We start from the raw sequence: 19,025 nt of genomic DNA, 5'->3' as shown, positions 1-19,025 counted from the left end.
AACAGGAAAGTTTTTCAACCATGTAATTCTTATCATAATTTTATTTTGAAACTTTATTTGTAAAACTGTAAGAAAACCTGATCTGAATGATACCAGCTCCATGGAATTATAATCAGACTTTCTCTGCCCACTGTCTTCCCATTTAAAAATATATATGTCTTTTCTTTAAAATGTCCATGTTTTGAGGGGTCGAGGGTTTCAGAGGTATTTTAAGTTAAACTTGGTAATGTTATTATTTATAACTCAGAACAACTAACCTTTTTGTGCTTTGGTCTATTGGATTCTAAGCAAGTTTATTAAAATATTCCCTATTGAAATAACTCAAACTACTCAACACCAAAAATAAAACAACTCATGAGATCCAGAGGATTCCCACTGCTAAAAAGTACCTGCCTTGCAATAGTGGGGCCGGGAAGTCATTTTCCAGTGCTGGCACATGAAATGAGCATGGTTGCAGCAGCTTTGCTACCTAGGGTCTCTGGCACCATCAGTAGCAGTACAGGGTCAGATATGTATGAGCACTTCAACTAAAGGGCGCAACCCCTCATCAGAATTACAACCAAAGATGTATGAACATCACAACCAGAATGTGTGCAAACACAATCAAATGAGTGTGACTTCTAAGCAGCACATGTGCAAGAATCACAACCAACGTGACTACTGATTCATACTCAATGGAATACTACTCAGCTATAAAAAATGATGCATTGGATATACTGGTGATATGGGAGAGTGATATCACTATATATTCAAAGCACAGTCTCAACAATACTGAATTCATGATACCTAAACTACAACCACCAAACTTTGAAACGGACCTGTCAAGGTCTCAAGTAGGCAGAGTAAGGGACGGAACATGAAAACACTAGTGAAGGGAAATTGACACTTGTGGTAGGGTTGCTATAAGAATACTATTATGTCTAAGTCTCATGTATCAATAACTTTGTAAATCATGATTTAATTAAATAAAAATAAATAGTTTAAAACAAATAAAGACCCATGGAATATAAAAGTCCATGGCATTTTATTCTACTTACTAGATTTTAAACTCTTAATTTTCTATTAAAATAAGATTTATCATATATACCGTTAATCCATGTTATAAATTTATTATCTCAGAGGCATAGAAAGAACTGGATAGAGTTACATGTATTGGCATCAGACAAGTCAGATTCAAACCACAGAGATCTATGGAAAGTTCTTCAGACATATATATTTGAGTTTCCACATCTGCAAAATGAAGACAATGAGAGTACCTAACAGAATTCTGAGGTTTAACTGTACTATAATATATAGTTTTAAATAAAAATATATATGAGTATGAATATTGATATAATAGTATAAAATTATCAAAATTTAGCTGATTCATTTTTTGGGTGCCTGAGAATTTTGGGCATTGATATTATGCCTATGCTTTCATATTCCAGTAATCTCTATAAGACAATGAAGACACTTGGTCTTCTACTACATCAATTAAATAAAGGCCCTCCCGTTGATCGTCGATTTGCTCGAGCGGGCCCAGTAACGTCTCCATTGGAGACTTTGTTGTTACTGTGTCTGGCATATCGAATACTCTCGGTAGCTTGCCGGGCTCTCCGAGAGGGGCAGAGGAATCGAACTCGGGTCGGCCATGTTGGCCGCTTGTAAGGTGAACGCCCTACCCGCTGTGCTATCGCTCCAGCCCAAAAATAAATATGAATACTAGTAATAGCTAGTAATAACTTATTGAACAACTGAGTATGCTGACTGCCTTGTATGGACCGTCTTGCTTTATTTTTTAATTTTCACTTTGAAAAATAATTTTTTCACTTTGCAGATTAGGAAGCCAATGTTCAAAGATAAGAACTCACCCAACAAGGCTCTATAAGCCTTTGGAATCAGGAAGCCAACTGAGGTAGAAGGTGTTAATGTAAAAACATAGATCTCATCCCTATGCCTCCATCAATGCTCACACCATTTTTTAAGTGCTCCAAAATCCATTAGCTATTGTTTGACCACACAGTTTAGCCCTTTGCTATGGGCATGGAGGGTACAGTGAAATTTCTTATCTCAAGATAAAGATCAACTGGTACACTGCTTGCACAAAAACAGAAACATCATGAAGTGTAAAAACTAAAAGCACACTTAGGGGAAGGAATAAAAGGGAAATATTCACAAAAAATATTCAGAGAACCATTCAGCTAAAGCTCCAATTACAGCCCTGTTTATCTCAAAGTTTAAAGCATGTAATATGTGGAGAATTATGTATTTGAATCTGAATGATGACAATCTTTATTGGTTTGGCCTCTGGTTGAGAACTGTTAGGATACAGAAGTAAAAACCAGACTAATATAATTCTGGAGGATGAACTGAGTCCACTGTGAACAATCCTTCAGGAAGAACATTTGACCTAATCCTTTCACAATCTAGCTAAGGAAACCAAGCCTGAATAAAGCAGTAACTGCTAAAGAACAAAACATCAGCAGTGAAGTCTCCTAAAATTCGACTCTTTCTCCCACACTAATTGCTTTTCATGGACTACTCCACAGCTTGCAAGCTGAGTCATGATGTGCCATGTATGATTACAGTGCCATGAGTAATTGATGGAGGAATGCAGAACAGAGAAATTATCTTATTCAGGGCTATGGCTCACTTAGGAATGCTTCAGTCGAGACTCACTTTCTATATTCTTACTGGCTTTTTTCCAAGGTTCCAGCATCTAATGAGTGTTTGGGATTTTCAAACATGAGTCTTACTTTGGAGCTATAGATAATGATTTCCACAAAAAGAAGAATTTTCCTTTGCTGTGTTAATCTGTGACATTCCTCTGCACAGTCTTTCTCTTCACTCTGCTGGATCAAATGAATTATCAGAGTGGCATAGATAATGATGTTTCCTTTCTGGGGAAGTGAGCCTAGTTCCCTCCAGGGACAGTCTGGGTATTCTCACTGCATCCCTAAGGCATGTGGAGATACCCGGGTTAGGTATCTCAGTTGAGACCTGGTACCCAGCAAGTGGGAGGGCTGATGGAATTCTTGAATTTGTGAATGAGGGAGAACTCCTTGAGATAAATAACAGGGTGAAATAACCCTCTCCTTGTTCCTGTTCTACTCGCACTTCTATAGATAAATGTGTTCCAGATAAAATGCTCTGCAATAACCCAGGCTGGCGATGAATTCTTCCTGTAGACTTACTTATTTCTCATTTGTCTAGGTCAACAGTGAGCTTGCGGTGGATTCTGATGAGTCATATCCCATCTTCTCTGCCACCTCCATCCAGGACCTAGAATTCAGCATTGCTAGGAAACTGCAAATTCCTACTCAATCCTTTTAACCAGCCTTGATGCCTTTCGCTGGCTAGATGTCATTAATTTGAGAGCAAATTATTAGAAACCTGGAAAACAGTTCTGAAATGCCTGCAGATTTATGATGAAGTCATTTCACAAAAGGTCACAGGCAACCCTGCTATAATTAAATCTTTCATTAATTTTTAAAATACACAATATCTTACAAATGCAGCATAAATTAACCAGATGACCTTGAAGAAATTATTTAGAGCACTACTTCATTAGAAGCCACTATCTAGCAAGTTCCTGAATTTTTATTTTATGAGTAGGATTTGTCTATTTTCCCTTCCTGTCTTCGATTAGGTGAGAATAGCCTGTTTATTGGAAATGATTTAGTCTTAATATATTCAGAACTTTAGGAGGGAAAGCAATGGTAAGAGTTAAGACTCTGGCATACTTTAGAGCAAGACCTTAAAGACAGAATAAGGTTTACCCCCCAAAATAACTCTCATATACTACTATAGCCCTTCTCTTTCTAGCTACTAGATACATTTTAATGTATACACTTTAATAATACCCCTTTACTCATTACAAAAATATCTGGCTCCCATAAAAAATAGAAACTATAAAAAATCCATAGATTAAAAACTAGAAATCCCTCAGGAAGTAGCTACCTTAAATATCCTGTGTTGTTCACTTCTAGTCATCAACAGTGTAGTGCATTCTCAGACTAGGAGATAAGCAATAAGCAGAAACCAGAACGAGGCTTAAAATCTGTGACTGAACATTACAGCTACCATGAGGTTGATTCTGTCTATCTCTCTTTCTCTCTCCATTTCTCAAACATCCACACACTAGCATCACCGTTAAAGCACCACCACCATTAAAAGCTCATAATCGAATTACAGAACCGATTCTAGGAATACTAGAGATGAAGTGAGATTTATGCAAAACTGGTGTTTCTTCTTTAGGAAAGGAAATGAATAGATTTCAGAATGTAAACTTCCCATCAGTAAAGACCTTGACTATCCTGTTTATGTCCTAACTCAGCTCCCAGAACTCTCAGAACAGCATCTGCTTGTAGCACTATGAATTGTTAAATAAAGAACTAATAATTCTTCTTGTAAAAGCAAATTGATACACGGGGACACGTCACTCCTTTTTCTAATGTTCCTATAGAGTCAATTTCTCTCTAAAAGACCGAGGCTCCCCAGGTATCCTCTTGCCCGCTGCCTCCATAAACCCTCCTTTCTGTCTCCATGGAGGAAGCAGCTGAGGAGCAATTTCAAAGCAGAAAAAGCAATGTTCTGAGAAGGCCAGCCATTAACCAACAACAGTTGTCAGACTCTGGAAATTCAGGCCACATCCCTGGCTATTGGTGTGCATCCATGCCACCTGATTGTTTTCCCATTAGGGTGTAGATGGGATTAGCAGTAAAGGAGGTCAGCAGCTACAGGGGAATTGCATTAAGTGAAAGTGAGACGTGAACTAGACCTTAATAGAAATAGGCAGGGGATCAACAGCAAGGAAGCTGCAAGCAGAGCTTGTGTTAGTTACAAGATACAATGATCTGTGAGATGGTGGAAAGAGGCAGGGATTAAAAGGATTGCAATAGAGTACCTGAGAGGAGGCAGGTAGAGAGAATTATAGAGAAAGAGACCAAAAAGCAAGGGAGCCAAGCAGAAAAAAAAAAGCAGGCTGCCTTTTAAAATCAATCTAAAGAAACCATTTCTATACGGAATCAACTGGGAGTCTTTTCTCAAAACTTGGGAAGTTCCTTCAATGTATTTGAAAGTCCTTTATAAAAGCTTAGAAACTGCAGTCAGTGCAACTGGGAAGATGATCCAGGAATTTGGTGTTAGGAAGAGATGGAAACAAGGTGGGGATGAGCATGTTCAATATGGGAATTTGAAAAAATATACACAGAAATAAAAAAAAATCTTTAGGAGAGGAGTGGAGGAGGGACAACTTGTTTTCTTTTACCCTTACAGTCATCATTTCTCAGTCTCCTTCTTTGTATCAAATCCTGCAGCAAGAGATAAAATCAAACTCCTCCCTATGTATAGTATGCAGTCCAGTTCAATAATATTATTCGCCTGGCATATATCTGCCAAGCACCTCCATAAAACACTGTGTCAAAAGACAGGGATAATGAATAAAAAGGTATTTGTAAACCAGATAAACCTTTCAGTCAGAAAAAAAGATATCACACACTAATTGCAGAAATAACTACGATTTTAAAAAATCTGAAAAGTGACAATGCCAACCACTGTGACTCAGAAATTCTATTTGTAGGTATTTAAGAACATTCTCATAGATTCTCAAGACCTCAGAGAACTTGGATAGGTTTGTGCTAAGACTGGGAAAATTTTGTTAGTGATAGTGCGAAGCCAGGAGCCATCCAAATGTTGACAGGAGATTAGAGAAATCAATTATACTTACTAATGCCAAGACAGAATGTTACTGATCAATCAGTAATAGTGGAGAGAGGAAGGAATGGTGACTGGACAAGAGGTGGCATAGTTACAATGTGAAAGGTTTGTGTAGACTGAGATGGTGGTAGAGTGCTGTAACTTAGTACATCAATACCATGTACTTTGGCACAAATATAATGGTCTTACCTACGCTACAATTAAAAAATGTTCTTAAGTATATGGACCAGATGGCTATGCCCCTAAGTGATTGATAATGACAGAAACAGATAAGGAAATTATATCCTTTAGATAAATTACACATTTTAGGACACATAGAACAAGGTAAGGTAAAGGTAAAGGCCCTCCCGTTGATCATCGATTTGCTCGAGTGGGCCCAGTAACGTCTCCATCGGAGACTTTGTTGTTACTGTGTTTGGCATATCGAATACATCCCGGGGAGCTTGCCAGGCTCTGCTGTGGGGTGAGATACTCTCGGCAACTTGCCAGGCTCTCCGAGAGGGGCGGAAAAATCGAATATAGAACAAAACTACAAATATTTCATGGATAGTTAAATGTACACCAAAGATATCAGCATATGTACTGGAAGGATATACATCAGATTCATTATTGATCTGTGTCAGGAATAAAAGAAATGGTCTGAAAGAGAACAGTATCAATGGGTTTGGCTCAACAACAAAAGTACCTGCCTTGCAAAAATGAGGATGCAACCTTGATTCCCAGTGTTGCTCACAAGCAGTGATGTGAGCTCTGCTGGCTGGAATCCCCAGTGCTACAACAAAGGTTTATGTCTAGCTTGACACAGCAAGGTTTGTGTGTGTGTGTGTGTGTGTGTGTGTGTGTGTACACACACAACTAATGTGTGCAACCCCCAAAGGTCACTGCAAGTTGAAAAAGATGTGTGACTCTTACAGCCAGGAGTGTAATTCTCAGTGATCACTACAACAAGAATCTGCTAGAACACCATTAACGAAGAGTTACTCCATGTGTACGAACACTATGACTAAAGAAGTGCATGATACCCAGTCAACACAACAGGTGTTTGATCACCAAAACCAGATGTGCAAAACTTGAAAGCACCAAGGTAAGTGTGCAAAAATCATGGCACAATGTATATTTGATCCCCCATCACTGTCCCAACAGCAATAACCTGGGGCCTACAATAGCTTTTGCACAAAATCAGGAGAGTCCAGAGGTTGCAACAAAGATTCTGAGTTCAGCAAAAGCTAAAATCGATACAGAAAGTTTGCAGGCCACTCCTCGACTTCACCAAGTTCTTTCCTACAAGAAGCCCTGTTAAGACCACAAATATTTGACTTAATTTTCACAACCCTTTGAAGAATCCAAGCACAGAGTAAGGCTGAAAAGTAATTAAGATCCCAAGGGTGGAAGTGGCAAGTTAAGTACTGGCCTTGAGAGTAGATTTTCAAAACTCGTTGTCCTCCACCAAGCTCAAAGCATCCCACTTGGCAATTCACTAATCAAAATGAGCCTTTGTCTTTCAGATGGTTATTCACTTCCAGTCCATCCCAGTATCGCCCAAATCTCTATAAGGGCATAACTTTCTGGGCAGAAATGAGAGCAGTTCATTGAGCTGATGGCAAGACTGGTGATAACCGGAAAAATCTGAATCAAGTATGCATCCTGAGAGGCAATGACTTGGGAGTTCCACTGGATTTGCAGATTACTTGAATGACTTACTTTGGGCAAAGTAAGCCAGACTTTTCCAGCAAACAACAGAAAATTGAAAAACAGATCAATGGAAGCAGCGCTGGTTCATTTCCAACCACTTTATCAGATGCAGTTACTTGAGGCTAAACAATGCATTTAAGCTCAGGCTGGATCTCCGCGTTGTGCTCGGGCTGTATTTTAGAGCATGCTCCCTGCTATGCCTGTGGTCACAGTCTCTTTAGAGGAAATTCCTTTGTTTCTTTCCTCTTAAACCTCTGCAGCTTTGGGGGTTGCTTACTTTTCTGGGCAAAATATAATGACTCTACTTTCATTTTGACTCTTCTGCTTTGGCTACAATGAATCAGATATTTGCTAATTAGAAGCAGATGTGCAGAGAGTCAGAACTTAGACCCTTAGCAATTTGTTAAAGGTATCTCTAACCCCTTTGATTCCTCTCTCTCACCTCTGCAGGCTGGGGATAATAGTCCAAAAGCAGCATGCTGGAACCCACTCTCCCCGGTCTACTGTGCCATCTCTTCTTCCTCTTTGCAATGCCACAAAGCCTTTACCAGCATTCTAGTTTGTCACATGTTTGCTATTCCATGGTAACAATTTGCCTCAAACATTATCCTTTATCTCTTCTCCAGTGCTTTCACCTCTTTATAGCTCGTCAGAGATTATATTTTCATAATATAATTATTCAAAGTGTATTGTATCTGTAATCCAAGGTGACTTATCGCCTGTCTTTGTGGTAGCTACTCATCAATATTAACAACTGCCATCCTTCCACTCTCTCTTTCCTGTGGACCTTTAATGAGAAAACCTTGGTAAACGAGCACCTTTCTTTAAACGTCAGCACTGATGCCTGATGTTTGAAATAATCATTGCTTAGACTCTAGACTCCGTGTTTTTTTTTCCCCTCTTGCTGTGAGTATGAGCTTTGCACTTAGATTCTCTGGGTCTCAGTGTTCTCATCTGTCCAATGATGATAATCAGATCTACCCTGCACAGTGGCTGGGAATTTTCAGGGAAATCAAGTTTGAGAAAGTGCTTATGAGATATTGGAGACAAAGTGAAAATGCTGAATAGACACAATTGTCACTCCTGCTCACAACTCTCTGCTCTCTTCCATACATCCTGTGCATTTACCTCTGGGATTTTTATAAGGTTCTCCTTTCTCCCTAGCCCCTGTAAAAGATCAGCTAAATTGTAACAAAGTGGTTCAAACATTTCCTATCAAGAAAGGATTTCAAATGTCGCTTTGAGGAAAACAATGTTTTTTCCCCATTTAATTCCACATCTGAGGCCAGCAAGAAATAGCTCTCCTTAAAACACTAATTGGAGGGCAAACCTTTCAAGAAACACAGGAACAAATACCCAAGTTCTCTAACAGCTATAGGCGTGTCAGTGGAGAGCAGCTAGCTGAGAAGGCAAGAGGCCCTCCAACTTGCCAATCAGCCTGCCCTGTCTGTCCTCAGCCTTAAGTAATAAGAATGGTCACATTTCACTGCGAATTAGGCTAGACTAGATGGTTCCTGTCAAAGTTACCGGGAAGATGTTGAAATAATCACATTTGAAAAGACAGTAGGAAAAAAAAGAACAGCAAAACTAAGCAAAGCCCAAGCCAGCAAACTGGGAGGAAATCTCCCGCACAAAACCCACTACTGAGTGGCATGGTTGAAAAGCTCTATTCTCCCTGTGCCCTGGCCTCCTGGGACTAGTATGGTAGGCTTATGCTTGAAGTGCAAGAAATAAGAAATCATTCTTAGGAGATCCTCATTTTGAGGTATCCCTTTGTGCCAGATGCCTCCCACAACCCCACCGGTCGGCTTCATAATCTGCCCAAACACAGTTATTCATAGACTCAGAAAGCACTGATTCTATCCACTCTTCTGCCCCCTATAATCTGCAACAACTGGATTCTGATGCAAACATTTCATAATATCTGGCCCTCCCGTTGTTCATTGATTTGCTCGAGCGGGCCCAGTAACATCTCCATTGGAGATTTTGTTGTTACTGTGTTTGGCATATCGAATACATCACGGGTGACTTGGCAGGCTCTGCTGTGCGGGCGAGATACTCTCAGTAGTTTGCCGGGCTCTCCGAGAGGGGTGGAGGAATCGAACTCAGGTCGGCCATGTTGGCTGCATGCAAGGCAAACGCCTTACCGCTGTGCTATCGCTCCAGCTCCATAATATCTGAACGTCTAAAATCAAGTTTATCAAAGGCTGTCTTAGAAATCACTTTGATCAAAATAGTGGTAACATTATCAAGGACCCAAAGATTAATTTATAAATTCATTCACTCATTTATTCCATCCAATGCCCATAGACTATTCAATCCTGCAAGCAGAAAATGAAAAGACAACTGTGCCAACCTATGATATGCCAAGGCATCCTTTAGGCACTGAAGCTGCAGTACTCAACAAAACTGTTCAATGTGTCTGATTTCTTCAAATGTGTATTATATACTTACAAGTTGTTTTTTCATTAGTGAAATGCTTTAAAATTTTTCCAGATTACCTCAGTTGTCACCTTCTGCATGAGTTTTTATTTCCCTTTGCTCATGTCCTGCTCATATAATTGGGATTCTGGGCTGGAGCGATAGCACAGCGGGTAGGGTGTTCGCCTTACAAGCAGCCAACATGGCCGACCCGAGTTCGATTCCTCTGCCCCTCTCGGAGAGCCCGGCAAGCTACCGAGAGTATTCGATATGCCAAACACAGTAACAACAAAGTCTCCAATGGAGACGTTACTGGGCCCGCTCGAGCAAATTGACGATCAACGGGAGGGCCTTTACCTTTACCTTTACCTTTAATGATTAGTGTACAACTTACTGCCCTTGGCACATAGGCCTGAGAACTTCTTAGAAGCATTGGTTTCTTCAATAGCCCCCAAAAGGTATTAAATATTTTAGGGGGGGAAAGACCCTCACCAGAACACCCAGAATATTTGATCAAATATCTGTAGGTGGTCCAGTGAAACTTATACAAAAATCACCATCATACCATCATGCGTTGCTAACATATTTAAATCTTCTAAATGTAGTTAGCAAGATAATGCCTAAAGCCTTAGAATGAAAGATCTTGTGGCCCTTTCTGATGCCTAAGGACAGCTGAGCTACAGAGCAGGTGTCCACAGAGGGGCCTAACTGAATTCAAATGGCATGTTGCACTACTAGATTGTATTAAAATGGGCACAGTGAAGCATTTGATCTCCAGTGGATCCTGTCCTTATAGCTCTTAATGTAAATATACAACTATAATGCCTGCTTTGCACGTATCCATTGCTATTCCACAAGAGAAAAATATATATGAAGCTAGTGGACCACTTAGTTTTAAAGTTCTTTTGAAATTTTGACTAGAATGGAGACCAAAAAAGGCCTGTTGGCTTTTCCTCCAGGGCTCATTGTTCTGCCTCTCTGAAGAGTCTGACAAAACTTGCACCATAGTGTTTTACTATACAAGCTCTGCATTTACTGAAATATTGAAAAGAGATAGCCTGAATCGTTTAACCTGGTTGAACGATTACCTCCAAAATATGAAAGGAAAAAAAAAAGTACCACTAAGTCCTAAACCCATCCAAGAAAATTACGTGCTAGTCTAGCTCCTTTTCTTCTATTTACTTGCATTTAAAGTAACTGAAGAAGCGATGTTGAAAGAGGATAGACACAATGCCATGGAGAGGGAAGGAAAAGATGGACTCTATTTCATCTCATCAGTAAATAGGTTGTCTCCAAGGTCAAGCTCCCTCACATCCATGTGACCAGCTATTCTGAGCTGAAAAAGTAAAACCCTTCAAGATTAGATGAACACAGAATTTAAACATTAGCCTTAAGCTTGCCAGGGAATGCCAGATCATCTAGCACTGGTGTATATGTGGTATGATGTTCAAAGGAATGCCCCAAAGAAGCAGGTATTATATATAAACGGCCTTCAGAAATAAAAACTGTAGGCTAAATTTGTTATAAGATGGATATAAAGTTAAAATAAACCATTAGGTCAAGGAGAGAGCTCATGTTGGTAGAGTACATGCGGGGCATGGGCAAGACCCTGGGTTCAATCCCTGCCATTGCCAACACCACCACCATGCCTACACCACTAGATGTAGTTTTGGTGGCTTCTAAACATCACAGTCCTTGACAGTCCTAAGAATTGAGGACTGGGCAGTTGAATTCTGTTGGTAGTGGACCTGAGCCTCAAGCACATTCTCTAAAAAGAGAACTATTGTGTTTTGGTACCCAAACAGGAAAAGTTTGACTTTTGAATTATCTGTATCTGTCTGCATAACCTGCTTGAATCTGTGTCTTGGCATGATGTAACTTAAAGAGTCAACAGTCAAACTCTTTGAGGGCCACATCAGAGGAAGTCCTAAAAAAAGTGGCAGCTTTCTTTTGTATATCTGATAAATAACTGAAGAATGTATGATAAATGGGAAAAGTCAAGTCCTAACCAGAACTCTTTATGAACTAAAATACTAATATTCCTAGGCATCCATTCACTTCTTTGCATTTATTTATAAAAATATTAATTTGGGGGCAGAATGTTGTGGATAACATGACAGATTCAAAGGCAAATTATATTTATTTTATATCTGAGTATGCATACTCCATGAAAGTCAGGGATTCTTATTTGTTTATCCAGTATTTGACATGAAGTAGATGTCATTAAAATGTTTTTTGATGATCTAACTATTTTTTAATAATTTATTTATTGAATCACTGTGGGAAAAGTTACAAAGCTTTCAGGTTTAGGTCTCAGTCATGCAAATATCAAACACCTTTCCCTTTACCAATACTTATTTTTTACCATGAAGAACCCCAATAAAACCCCGCCCCCCACCCCTCCCAATGCCTGCGAGGCAGATGAGTTCTAGTTGACACTTTATCTGCTTTGATTAGATTCATTGTTTCAATAAAAGATGCACCACTATTATTTAGAGTTTACCCCGTCCCCCCACATCAGACATGCTGAGAAAGCATTGTGAAGTGATTCACTTTCTACAGCTGCGTTCAAGAATTAAATGTTGGTTTTGGATTTCCGCTATTTTGCTAATTAACCCTGGAAGTATTTCTACTGAGAGTCAGATAATTAAGAGATTGGTTTCTGTGCTCTGGAGTTGTGGCCGTGCTAGAGAGCCGCTAGTGGGGGGCAACTGGCGGCCTCGGTAGGGCGTGAAGGATGGACTGGAAGATCTAACTTTTCAAAGGTCTTTCTAGGACACTAGATCCATGAGATTTTTATCTCACTGTATCTCTACTTCAAGTATCTGTTTTTATATATGCATACATACAAGTAAATATATTTTTGTATAAACCTATATAATATATACTTGAAAACATGCAGCCAGTATACATTTTTACATTTATATGTATATACACACATATATATACACATACACCAAGTTACTGTATTTTAGAAATAAAATATATAGCACAATATTGCCCTTGAACATCTAGAACTTGGACTTCTGATGCAATGTTATCAGTGGCATACTCACTAGATGATGAGGATCTAGACTCTAAGTATTAATGACATTAAATATAGTCCATGAATTTTGTAGCAAAACTTCCATATATCACTGTATCTTAATAAAGTGATTTGACAACTTAAAATGAAAGCTTATTTTTTAATAATGAGTACTTTAAAAATTTGGGGTAGGTGTGGTCGCACCCTGCTGCCGGGTGGGGGTGGGCAGTGCCCTGACCGCCTCTGATCAGCCCGTCCCTCCCCGTGGCTGGAGCAATAGCACAGCGGGTAGGGCGTTCGCCTTACAAGTGGCCAACATGGCCGACCCGAGTTCGACTCCTCCGCCCCTCTCGGAGAGCCCGGCAAGCTACCGAGAGTATTCAATATGCCAGACACAGTAACAACAAAGTCTCCAATGGAGACGTTACTGGGCCCGCTCGAGAAAATCGACGATCAACTGGAGGGCCTTTACTTTACTTTACTTACTTAAAAATTTGGGTAGTGAGATAAATTTATTTTGAATGCATTTTTGGAAACTGGGAAAAATTACTGGTCAAATGCAATGTGTTGTCTTCTTTCTGATGCAATGAATTTAATGGGAAATCCTTGCTCATATTTCATAACATATCTTATATAATGATAGAGATTACACTAGCAATTTGAAAAATTCAGATAAAGAAAGTAGCTTAAGATCATTCTGCTGTACTTGTACCACTTGACTTTGTGAACATTCCTGTGAAGCAAGCAGATTACTCTGTTTCATAAAGGGTTATGAACAATTTTGAAAAGATAGAAAATATCTCTATAGAGTTAAGCTTCCTGTTTTGGTGGGTTTTTTTTATAAATGGGATCTTTTAATACTGTTTTCAATTCCACTTAGTTTTAACTTTTCAATTAGATACCTATCTTCTTGAATCTTTTATTTATTTTTTATTCTTTATTAAAACACCATAAGATACAGTTACAAAGCTTTCATGTTTGAGTTTCAGTCATACAATGATCAAACACCCATCCCTCCACCGGTGCACATTTTCCATCACCAATATCCCCAGTATCTTCTCCCCATTCTACCCTTCCCCCTGCCTCTATCTAAGGCAGATGATTTTCCCCACACTCTCTCTCTACTTTGGGGCATTATGTTTTTCAATACAGATACTGAGAGGCTATCACGTTTGGTCCTTTATCTACTTTCAGCACACTTCTCCCATTCCGAACTATCCCTCCAACCATCACTGACTTAGTGATCCCTTCTCTATTCCAGCTGCCTATCTTCTTGAATCTTATCAGCAGTCTTGAGTTGATGATTGCAAGAATAAACATTATCATTTTACAGATGAGAAAGCTCTGACCTAGGCAGAAAAATCTTGGTGAATAATTCTCTACAATAAATAGAGGAGCTGGGTGAGAACAAAACTCAGGTCTCTGGGTTTTTTTCAACTTCAGCAATAGAAGTACTCACGTCATTATTTGGGTCTCCACTCCCGCTTCCACCAGAGCACCATCAACAAACAGAGGAACCGAAGTGAAACCATATTTGTCCCAGGAGTGACCCTCGTCAAAACTCACCCTGGGTTGGAGACAAGTAAATGAGAGAGACAATTGAAATAAAACCACAATATTTTGCATCCATTTTTCAGGTTATTAAATTATAGTTTGTATCTTGCTCTCTGGCAGCCTGGATTATCAATAGGCATTAATCTCAACATATCCCCATATTATTGTAAGATTTGATCAAAACTGCATTTCCTGGACCAGTCAGAGATAGCAATGGAGCTACAGAAATATTTCAACATATTAGAATTGAAAAAATAACCCAAGCAGTTGGGTTTACTAGATGGAGTGTCACTTTTCAAGTACTCAGAATGCAAGCTGAGGTTCAATTTACAGCACAATCAATTCAGCTCTTGGAGTTTCTGACACAGATAAATTGAGTAGTGAGGGGGGTGTACCCTATGGGAAGGGAGATGTGTGTCTTTCAGATCAAACCCTAAAAAAAAGCAATTTCCGATTTGTTCAGGATGGATGTTAGGATCATTTTCTTTCCCAGATGCCACGTTAAGGGGCTTTTAGGGATGAGGATTGAGTGTTTGGGATGTTCTGGGGGAAGCACAGGTCATCTTTTGTCCAATGTGAAGAGAAAGGGCCAGGACTTGGAGGACACCACATCTGAAGCTCTATGAAAAAAAATGTTACTAATGCTGAAGACTTGAGCACTTCCAGCTTCATTTCCAAGTACCTGCTTATTCCTTGGTTCCCTTGGGAGCATAGTCCATACAGATCATCTCCTGAAAACTGTCCCTCACAGCTTTTCCTCAAGACAGTTTTATCCATTTCATTTCCTGCGATCCCTCTTGGTCAGGTTCATTATTAATTCTTTGATGATTCCATGACTCACGATTCTCTAGCTTGCACTATATAGTAGTGTTATGTTCCCACTACAACCAAGTTTTCTTATATAGTGCTGAGTAATAACATTTTTACCTTTTGGATGTTACATCACAACTGAGTGGGGGTCAGGGGCTATTCTTGAAGTGGTATTTGGGAAACCATATAGTGCTGGAGACCAAACTCTGGCCCCTATATGCAAAACATGTGTTGCAATCCTTGAACCATTTTGCCTATCCTGGGCGATGACTTTCTTTGAAGTGGGGGCACATTCTGAAGTGCTCAACTCTTACTCCTGGCTCTGTGCTGAGGTATCACATTTGGAAGTGCTTAGGAGGCCATATATGGCATCAGGGATTAAATTAGGCTTGACCAGCACCTTTGCCAGTACTTAGTCATGTTTTCTCTGTCCCATCACGATTGCTTAATGGGAGTTCGGTCCATCAATTTAAGATTATAATCTTGGATTTCAGGGCCTCGTGTGTATCATATATGTTATCCTGAAGGACTCATATATATCCTGAACATCATCTATGTATTTTTACACAATTTCTCACACCTGATATTAAATATACGTATTCACAAAGAATAATCAGATTTCCCACTAAATTACTAGCTTTTGAAAAATCAAATGTCATACCATTCATTTCTGAAAGCCTAAGAAAAACTGGCATGTAACTGGTACCAGAGAAATGTTTAACAAATAAAATTAATAATGAAAAAGAATGACTAAGAGTGCTCTACCAATCCACATAGTCCCAAAAATGGTGTACAAAGGACATTTCTCTGCAAGTCTGTCTCCACATTTACTTCCCGATCCTTCTCAAACTCTCTGTCCCTGTCTTGCTGTTTCATCATCTCAACCAGTATACTGACTAAAAGAAATGAAAAAATCAATCTCTTTACCTAGTTAGATAAATGAGCTAGTATCTTCAACACTAATGGTATAGTGAGGACTATATCTATAACCAAAATTCAATTGGTCATAACATTTTTATGAATTCCCAAATTTTAAGCAGCTGTATTAAGGTATATTCACATATAAACTTGTACATATTTAAAGTATATATACAATGTTAGGTAGAGAGAAAAAATCACTAAACTGAAGCTGGTTTTTGGTAAGCAGCAGTGAAGGGCAGGAAGGGAAGATAAGGAGATATAGGGAAAGAGGACAAATGCTGTTATTAGATACAAGATGAATAGATTCTGGATATTAGGACAATTATTCCAATTTAGCACTCTTAAATTTTTAAAATATGGTCATTTTTTATTTTATTTTAATTTATTTATTTAGCTTTTTGGGGGGGGTCACACTGGAAATGCACAGAGGTTACTCCTGGCTCATGCACTCAGGAATTACTCCTGGCAGTACTCGGGGTAGCATATGGGATGCTGAGAATTGAACCTGCGTAGGTCACTTGCAAGGCAAACGCCCTATCCACTGTGCTATCTCTCCAGACTCTGTGGTCATTTTTTTAAAGCTGCCCTAGCTAAATAATCTAGCTGAGCATTTATTAACTGGAGTCCAAAGGTCATTTGTATAGCCCAGGACATCCCAGGGGGCCACAGTGAATGGTGGGCCACCGTAGGACACTAAGGGCCACTGTGAGGGAAAGGCTGAGAATCCCTGAGCTAGCTGACCCAGAGAAATTTGGAAATGCAAGAACTAATTTTCTAGAAAACATGCTTCTTTTTTTCAAAACTGGAAATCAAAGCAACCTAGCGGATAGACTTTATATTTTGTCACATATCCTTTTGGTACCTAAAATAATTTTAGCTATTTTGAAGTATGCCATGGCCATTAACCAGCTAGTGCCTTACCATTTGTTTTACCACTGGTGAGTCCAGGATATAAGATATTTGAAAAATATTTTGTAGCTAGGCAACACCTAGATATGTTCAGGATTTACTCTTGGCTCTGTGCTTAGGGATCACTCCTGGGGGTGTTCAAGGGAATATATAGGATTCTGGGATCAAAACTCGGTCAGCTGTCTGCAAGACAAGTTTTCCTTGCCCACTCTACTATCTCTACAACCCCTTGTTTTTAACTTGTTTTAGTGATGATATATAATTAATTCTCTGTCTTACTAGGAAGTAAACTAAAAGAAGAAGGAACAGGATGAAGCCAAAGAAGCCCTCTGTCCTTGACTGATTAAACATTTGTTTTTTCTCACAAAGGTCAGTTGTTAATACTTGCAAAGAAAGTCACAGTGAATGCCACCAGCATCCCAGAGAAGGAGGTCACTTTCACTGATAGGAGAACAGAGAGGTTATCTCTATACAAAGAAATTAGGACACCTCAGAGGAGACAAGGATGGGCCTTTCCATGGCCTTCTTCACCTTAAGCTAGAAGCTTCAAGGAACAATTAAATCCAAGATGGTGGGAGAACTGTGGAAGATTAGTGCCTCCAGTAAGAGCTGAGTTCATATGGAAGAATAAAAAGCATAAGTTAGAAGAATGGTGCGGAAAATAGATAAGATATGACAAAACCCAAATGGGAAAGCTATGCTTTGGCCATACCATGACCAAAGATGCCATACCATAAGCACACACCAAACACACCCAAAATCCTTATCTATAATCATTGTAGCCAAGGAGTGCCCAGGAGAGCCCAGGAATGTAATACCTAGGTGAACTTCTGATATGTCATTCCCAATATGAAAATCACTATGATTAAGATAACTACTAAAAATAAGTTTAAGGTCCATAGCTTAACAGAGTGAGCACATAATTTGCATGTTATACCCTCAGTTCAATCCCCGCACTATGTGGTGAAGAACCATTAGGAACAGTCTTAAAGATCAGAGCTAGAAGTACTCTGAGTACCACCAAAAATGTCCAAAAAAAATTCTCTAAATAGGGGCTGGAGCAATAGCACAGCAGGTAGGGCATTTGCCTTGCATGCGGTCAACCCAGGTTTGATTCCCAGCATCCCATATGGTCCCTTGAGCACCGCCAGGAGTAATTACTGAGTACATGAACCAGGAGTAACCCCTGTGCAATGCTGTGTGTGACCCAAAAAGGAAAAAACCTCTGAATAAATTCTCAAAACTATATTAAAATATAGTACCTTGAGTATCAAAAAAATTATGTATGGAGAGTCACTTGTGTGAATGTTTTTTGATGACATATTTGTAAAGTGTCTGAGGAAACTCCATTGGATGGTAATCTCATGAGATCCATTTTATCCTCAGTTAAATAGCTCATTTTGGACTGAGCAAAGGAATGAAAAATTCCTTACTGGGCCCAAAGGTATATGTGAAATGAGCAGGGTTGCCGTAAGTAAAGTTCCCATGGATTCATTGATCAATTATTCATTGATAGAGCCAGTCCATCATTTAAGCACCTGTTTTGTATATGTGAGGCCCTATGTTCAATCCCTGGCATCACAAATGCACAGATACACACAGAAACACACACATGCACACACAAATACAAACACACACACACACACACACATACACACACACACCCCTTACTAATGCCTAATTTGGCAGAGGAACTTGTTCTCTGTCCTACAGCTAGGACTGACTGATTGACCAAGAAAAGGGAAGATGCTACTTTCAGTGGATCTTTTTTACAATATAATGAAAAAAACAATATACAAATAAGTGGAAATGAAAATGTGAATTAAAGTGTATCACTGAGAAAATTAAAGTAGAATGAGCTGATGGAAAGTAATGAGTAACTAATTTGTACTGAAAATGTAAGAGAGTCTTCTCCAAGAAGATGATATGTAGATAGAGATTCTGAATGTCAAACAAGGAAATGGCTGTGAACAGATGAAGATGAGAGCCACATCAG

The 19,025-nt window shown here is 39.2% G+C and overlaps 1 protein-coding gene across 1 annotated transcript in view; it reads right to left on the bottom strand.

Moving 5' to 3' along the window:
• Positions 1-19,025, bottom strand: part of SORCS3 (sortilin related VPS10 domain containing receptor 3) — a 638,571-nt gene that overhangs the window by 76,126 nt on the left and 543,420 nt on the right. The window contains exon 14 of the mRNA XM_056120660.1: positions 14,295-14,402. Within this exon, the coding sequence (XP_055976635.1) occupies positions 14,295-14,402 (108 nt within the window). The remainder of the gene's footprint in view (positions 1-14,294; positions 14,403-19,025) is intronic.

This window comes from Sorex fumeus, unplaced genomic scaffold (genome assembly GCF_029834395.1).
Source record: "Sorex fumeus unplaced genomic scaffold, SorFum_2.1 ptg000043l, whole genome shotgun sequence".
In the NCBI taxonomy this organism is placed as follows: Eukaryota; Metazoa; Chordata; class Mammalia; order Eulipotyphla; family Soricidae; genus Sorex; species Sorex fumeus.
The sequence above is the reverse complement of the archived record's forward strand: the minus strand, read 5'-3'. Positions and strand labels throughout refer to the sequence as shown.